We start from the raw sequence: 7,500 nt of genomic DNA, 5'->3' as shown, positions 1-7,500 counted from the left end.
TTTTCTTTCTTTGTGAGATACGTTCGACTCACTGTCTAGTTCCACAGTCAGTCTTGAAATGGCCTGCTTTCCTGGTATCCTCTGATTGGCTGCTGTGCACGTGACTTCCTTCCCACAGTGCTCTGCGATGGGTGGGGTCAGAGTGCACGTGCGACCTTGTTGACTTTGACACAGACCGCCCCAGGTGATGACGATGTGGGATGGAGGGTTGACGTCAAAAGGTTCACAAAGTAGGGTGACGTCATCGTTGACATTGTGGCTCAATGATGTGAGAAGAAAAATGTCTACTCTGTCGGGGCCATCTACAGTGAATAAAAACAAAAACCCAGAGTAAAGTCACACGAAATAATCTAATAAATATATAACAACAATAACAACAACCAAACTAAATAACAAATGATTGAAACCTGAAAAGAATGGATTACGTACAGAAAGGATGAAATGTTTGATAGATAAAGTGAATCTTCTTATTCTTGTCGTTCGCGTAAGCGTTTCGATGGGCTAAAACCAGAACCAATTACCTCAAAATAACCTGTTTTGCAACTTTATAGTTATTTGACTTATGGTAACATGATTCTCACTTTCTGTAAAGGATTCTTGAAAATCTTGCATAATTGCGTATTTATAAGTCATAATTTGTTCTGGCTCCAAGCATTTCTCCTGCTCATCTTGGAAGCAGAACCCTCTAACTCCATCCAGGTTGGAAGCAGAACGTGCTAAGTTCAGTTTAGTCTGTCCTGCTACTGAGGCCTGTGGGGAAAGGGGAGTGTTTCACAGCGAGCCAGATGCAGCCATCGTCACCTGACCTCTTCTGCTTGCTGTGTCACAGTCATTTTTCCTGTTCACAGCGCAGCCAGATAAGCGCACATTAGCGATAGTGGTATCTGGTCTTGACCCTTTCTGTGTGGTGTAGGATTTCCTCCAGCACACAGAATAGTGTAACTAGCAGTAGTAGAGTCTGCTGTTGACAGAAAAAGGAATTTGATAGACTGTGGGAACTAAAACAGGTCAGTGACACCTGTCAAGTGTCAGTATCCGAATTCCTGACTCCGGATGTACAGGGTTGAAACACAATTAACTTTCCTGTGATAAAGAGTGAATGAAGAATGAATTGGAAAAGATGCAGTCCCTTGATATTGAGGGAGGAGGGTGGTAATAAGGGGGTTGGGGCAGGGGAGGGGGGTTAGTGGTAAAGTGGGTGCAAGGGGGTGGGGTGGGGTGGGGGGGTGGTGTCCTAAACTGACAAAAGGATGGTCCACTTTCTGAAAACACTGGAACAGAGAACAGCTCTCTGCCATTTTTACATCTGCTGCACAGTCAATTTGGCTGTTGCTCGAGTCAGGACACAGATTCAAGTGAGTATCTTCAAGTATTATGTTTTTCCCCATTTGAACAGACCATAAAAGCTGAAATTCAGATTCCTTTTTTAAATATAGGGGATTAACCTTCTGATTCAGTCTAAATCCTGTATCTGCAAACTGATTCCTAGCTTTTTGTGTTTTGTTTTCCTAATTGTAAAACACAGGCAGGTAAATGTGTTTGTTTCAGCGTGAATGTTCTTGCGCGCGTGTGTGTTTGTTTGTGTCAGTGTGTGTTTGTGTGTGGCGGTGTGTGCATGTGCTCATGCCTTAATGTTGTAGTGTATCCATGCAGCTCTTTAGTGTTTGTTAAAAAATTAAAAAAATGTAAGTGAGTGTTTACAGTATTTGTGTATGCTTGTAAAGATGGATAGATGAATGATTTGGTTGATGGATTTTGTCAGTTTAATTGACTCTAATATATTTTGTTATTCAGAGGTTATCACAATGTCAAACTGATGAGCATTTGTGGTCAGAGTGTAATCAAGTACTAATGTTTCATTTGTTTGTGTGAATAGAAACACGAAAACTATCCAAAGTTTTAACGCAGAAGCGATAATACGGAGGCAATTACCTTTTTTTTTATTATCGGTTAATAATTTTAAAATAGAAGTACATGTAGTAATTGCCTGTTCAAAGGAGATAACATTCATAGTATCCATGTCTTTTGCAGACGCTGTTTGAAAGGAGATGAATCATCAGGCCGTCCAGGCAAGTAAGAAGCACCATGCATTTCAGGAAACTGTCCTTCGGATTCACGGATTACGGTTGCATAATCTCCTTTCTGCCAATGCTAAAAGTGAAACCTGATGACTTTGATGCGTCTCCATTGGCAAAATCTACCCCAAAATATGACGATTGTGCTGTTTCTTCAATCGAAGATCCTTTTGAGAACATGGTGAATGGGGGTTATCCTCCTGTTCGAGTCATGCATCAACTCCAATACTTGCTGATTGTGATTCCACCCCTCAAAAATGAATCAAGCTACCCAACTCCTGTACATCTTTCTCCTGTGTGTGCTTCCACAGTTTCTGTTACCCTGTAGGTGTATAATTCACATCAGCTTGTAGTATATATGTCAGACACTGCTCCTTTAGGTGAAACTACCACAGCATCTCTTCCATCTGTTTATGGAACCCCAACAAAGAAAATTCTGTCATCGATGAAGGAAGCATCCTATGTGACACCTCCTGAGAAGAAGTTCAGCCGAACTTAAAGACTCTGCAACCCGGGACTACGAGAAAAGGTGTGTTCGAAAAGCGAAGACACTCAGAGATGAATTTTACACAGGAATAACTGGTCAAACGGCAAAGACAAAAGCAGTACAGGAGGTCGACTGTTAAAAGTGCAAAATGTGTATTATTTATTTCGACCTTTGTGCACAACATTTTTGTGAAGAGGAAAGTACAACAAAAGGTAAGAATGCCAATTTGTTTTCTTGATAATGAACAGAGTAGCATGCAGTCAGGATCTAAAGCTCGTGATTTTGTTTAATACCATTTGCATTGTGTGGTTAAAATGCGCCTTCAGCCTTGTGTTTATTTGTTTGTTTGCTTGCTTGTTTGCTGCTTTGTTCGTTTGGTTTGTTGTTAGTGTTATTGGGTGTGTAGTTTTGTGCGTAACGCAAAACGAGCTGATACAACATAAGATTACCGTTGGGATTTCTTGAAAAACACAATAAAAAAAAAGTATAATGATTTCAGAGAGAGTTTTGTGTGTGTGTTGTTTTTGTCATGTGTTTTTTTTTCGCTATGAAAAGTACCGGCAATTTAATTTTTATTTATGCGTGTTGCGTTCATTAGGCCACACAATGAATGAATACATGAGTCCTTGATGATATTTTTGCAAGTGACTTGACATTTGTTTGTTTATGACGGTAATAAACCTTGAAAAACGATTTGAACTAATGTACAGTATACGCTTTGCTTGGAAGCAGAACATGCTATGTGTGAGGAGGCTGCTTCTGACTGCTGTAGCACAGGCCACAGTGGGGTCTGTGTGGAAGTCAGAAGCAGCTATGGTGCACTGGGCTTTTCTAGCTCCAGAACTGAGAAAAGAGCAGGAGTGTATTCTGGAAGCAGAACAAATTATACCTTTTTTGCATATGAAAAAGTTGTTCAATTAAATTGATTACTGGTGTGCATGACCAGTGTTTCCTCTAAGTCAAGTGTGTAAAATATGAGGGCTACAATCCTGTGTTTACTATTTTTTATAAGGGGTTGAAATCTTCAAGTGGCCATTTCTCAAAATGGTGGAAATCCAGTTAGATGGTTCTGGTTTTAACCCATCGATTTGTTGTCAGACCAAAGAAAACCATATAATCATATACAACCATACATACGATTATTTTAACTTAGAAAAGCATCCAAAAATAGCCTTTGTATGCAAAAAGAGAGCAAGATCTCCCAAAGTTGCTTTGTTGTTTGAAAATAATAGTTAGAACGTTTTAAAAAATGCCTGGATATCGGAACTCTACTCTAAGATCTGGAAGTACAGGACAGATGAAAATAAAAGAAACCTCATTTTCAATCAAAGATTTACATAGACGTCATGACAAATTATTTGTATTATGAAACTAGCCACTTTGGGCATATCCAAAAACAAAGAGACCGCCAACGTTCCAAAATTCAGAATCAAAAAACAAGAAAGGTAGGTTGTTGGAACGTTTGTTATTGACAAAACAGTACATTCACAGATATTTCGACTCAACGGTCTTTTAAGTGAACAGACAAACACATATGAACACAAAACTTATCTTGATAGTTCTACCAGTTTACATCCACTCGTCAGGAAGCCGAGCAAATGAATCATGAGACAGACAGACAGAGAGAGAGAGAGAGACAGAGACAGAGACAGAGACAGACAGAGAGGGAGACAGAGAGAGGGTGGGGGTTGACGATCTGATTCAAAAATAGAATCAAAGCAACAAACAAATAAATAAACAGATATCCGAAGCCGATAGACTGCTAACGTTTTAAGTTAAAAAAAATATACAAGTTAGTTGAAACAATGTTTATATATAAACACAACAAAATTATTCAAGAAGCAAACCTACAGAATAGCTGTGCGGTGAAATTGACGCTGTTCTTTCTGACCACCCAGTCCACCTGACACCTCATGTCCATCCCGTTGTGTGTCCGGGTCAGTTTGTCATAGGGGAACACCAGCTGGGTGACACCGTATTCCCCTGACACCAACACGACGTCATCTGCTACCCACTGCAGTCTGCCGGAAGGGGAACCAAGGGACGTCACTCTGCATTCACAGGGCGTTGCTGGAGAATTACCTCCCTCTATGGAGGTGAAGTGGTTGCAGTTTGTTATCACTGGGTCGCTAGATGGTTCTGCGGTAATAATGAAAGAGAAGAAAGTTGTCATAGTTGGCAAACCTGCTTGCTGAAACATATTGGTAACTTTAGTCAATAAGTTGTTAACGAAGAGCAGAAAACGAAACCCCGTTTGACCATTACATCGGGTTGCGTGTATGTGTGCGTGTTGTGTGCGTGTGTGCGAGCGTTTGTGCGTGATAGCATGCGTGCGTGTGTGTGTTTGCACGTGCGTATATACAAAATATTACACTTGTGAAAGAAACAACTGAAAGTAACCTGAGACCTATTTCTGTGATTTGAAACATCTTTTACCAGTGTGTGTGTGTGTTTGTGTTTTGTGTGTGTGTGTGTGTGTGTGTGTGTGTGTGTGTGTGTGTGTGTGTGTGTGTGTTTGTGCGCATGTATATGAATGTGCGTGCTTGCGTTGTGCGAGTGTCCAGTCAGCAAGCTTTTGAGCGTGTATGAGTGCATATGTGTGTATCACACAGATTGTGTTCGATAATTCAAACTAAGTTTTCGTTGCTGTTTTTCTCCTTTTCTTTTTTTTTCCTTTTTTTTCTTTTTATATTTTTTTCTTCTCATCTCTTTTTTCAAAAACGTGTCGCATTGATCATAATCCGCCATGAAAATTCAGGAATGTTTATGTGAGCACTTACCATAAGTTTTAAATTTGTTGTGTTCCTTCTTAATGATGTTGTTATATTATTATGTATCTGTTTACGAATAAAATACTGTTTAAAGGATATAATAATATAATAATAGTGGCAAGCTTATATAGCGCGAACCATGGGGTTAACCCACGCTCTCCGCGCTTTACATCAAACTGAACAATGCAATACATGTTTACAATAAATAGTATCCTAGTTCATACAGTAGTGTAAATGCCATAATGCATTAATTATACAAACAACAACATCCAAAGAAAAACACACACTCACACAAGTTAAAGCTAAGTACATAGTAAGAAAAATAATATGTTAAATCACTATATCATAGCGCACGCACACACACACACACACACACACACCCACACTCACGCACACACAGCGCAGTCGATCACACCCACACACACAAACACAAGCGTGAAGCGATAGTACAGGGTATTGAAAAAGCGGATATGTGTGTATCTGTATGTGTGTGTGTGTGTGTGTGTGTGCGTGAGTGGATATGTGTTTCTTATTTTGAGAAACCCACCAATCAAAATAGTCTGCTCAATGTGTGTTCCGTTGCCAGGGTTCACTTGCACATCAAACGTCGCGTTACCCGGATATGGAGAAAGTCGAAACACGAAGGGGAAGACTCCTCTGAAGTACACATATCCTGATGACGTGTCCGTGAATGATGTCAGACTGCTGGTGTAGTTTGCATATCTCTTGTCGATAGTATAACGACTTCTCTGGTTTAAAACATATGAAAAGTACTACATATACATTTGATTTCTTTGACGGTGAACCATCAAAGACATTATTATTATTATTATTATTATTATTATTATTATTATTATTATTATTATTATTATTATTATGAACATTTGTGCGCCTAATCTAAATATAGCCATAGGCGCTTACAAAATATAAAATACAGGGTGACACAAAAAAAACAGATCCCACCAAAAGTTTAATATTTTCTGAAATAATCAGCCGATTCTTTTATTTTTTCAGGTGAGCCAAGCTGAAATGATGTTCTAACAGCCCACCAAGTTTGAGCTTCAAGATGTCATGGACAACGGAGCATAAGACATTTATAGTCGAGGCCTATTTTCGCCGGCGAACAGATTTGCTCGGGCTGCGCACAACAGACTCTCTGACTGAATCAATATTCCTCGGTGTCCTTGCTGATTTAGGTCGACCAGAGTGGGATCCCCTGTTAGGGTTTTTACTATTGAGGTTATTGACAGTCCCATGGTCTCTGAACTTATCCCTAAATCAGCAAGGACACCGAGGAATATTGATTCAGTCAGAGAGTCTGTTGTGCGCAGCCCGAGCAAATCTGTTCGCCGGCGAAAATAGGCCTCGACTATAAATGTCTTATGCTCCGTTGTCCATGACATCTTGAAGCTCAAACTTGGTGGGCTGTTAGAACATCATTTCAGCTTGGCTCACCTGAAAAAATAAAAGAATCGGCTGATTATTTCAGAAAATATTAAACTTTTGGTGGGATCTGTTTTTTTTGTGTCACCCTGTACATAGTGAACATTATACGAAACACAAATCGACAAGGACCAAGACACTCGGACTCATACACTCGCAGACAGCCCCAGACAGTACATACACATGTACAGCCCCAGACACCCTGACACAGAAAGGTACGCGCGTTGTTGAAATAATGACAGTTCTCAGACCATGTTTGGTTGCACTAGTAATGTGGGAGAAGCATACTTGTTGTTGTATTTTCTTTATATCTGCGCCTTGAAGAATGTATTTCTTTTCCCGTCCTTTGAGGAAAAGATTTTGGGGTGACATACACGTCTTCTTTCTTTTTTAAGATGCTCAATAAGAACGTTTATAAACACACTACGCACACGCACACACCACAACACTCACATAAAATTGATTCACAAACTCAATACCTTGTCACATGTTTCAAATATTAAGCTTGTGCACATAAAATCTTTATGTTGGTCACCCTATCTCCCTTTAACAATACAACTGAAGCATAGTTCGCGTATCTATCTATACATATAAATAAAAGAGAGTGTCTGTCTGTCTGTGTGTGTGTGTGTGTCTGTCTGTCTGTGATCGCCAAAGCTCCGAGAAGGTAGGGGGCAGGAAGACGATGTCGTGCATGTGCACTCCTGTGACTGTGAAGATGTGC

The 7,500-nt window shown here is 39.9% G+C and overlaps 1 protein-coding gene across 1 annotated transcript in view; it reads right to left on the bottom strand.

Annotated features, from left to right (window-relative positions):
* Positions 1-4,735, bottom strand: part of LOC138980667 (uncharacterized) — a 7,566-nt gene extending 2,831 nt beyond the window's left edge. Inside the window, exons 1-2 of the mRNA XM_070353573.1 lie at positions 4,414-4,735; positions 33-302 (exon numbers count right to left, since the gene is read on the bottom strand). Coding sequence (XP_070209674.1) covers positions 33-302; positions 4,414-4,735 — 592 coding nt within the window. The remainder of the gene's footprint in view (positions 1-32; positions 303-4,413) is intronic.
* Positions 4,736-7,500: the final 2,765 nt, after the last annotated feature.

The sequence above is a fragment of the Littorina saxatilis genome, linkage group LG11 (genome assembly GCF_037325665.1).
Source record: "Littorina saxatilis isolate snail1 linkage group LG11, US_GU_Lsax_2.0, whole genome shotgun sequence".
Taxonomy (NCBI): Eukaryota; Metazoa; Mollusca; class Gastropoda; order Littorinimorpha; family Littorinidae; genus Littorina; species Littorina saxatilis.
This window is presented reverse-complemented; position numbering and strand designations above follow the sequence as displayed.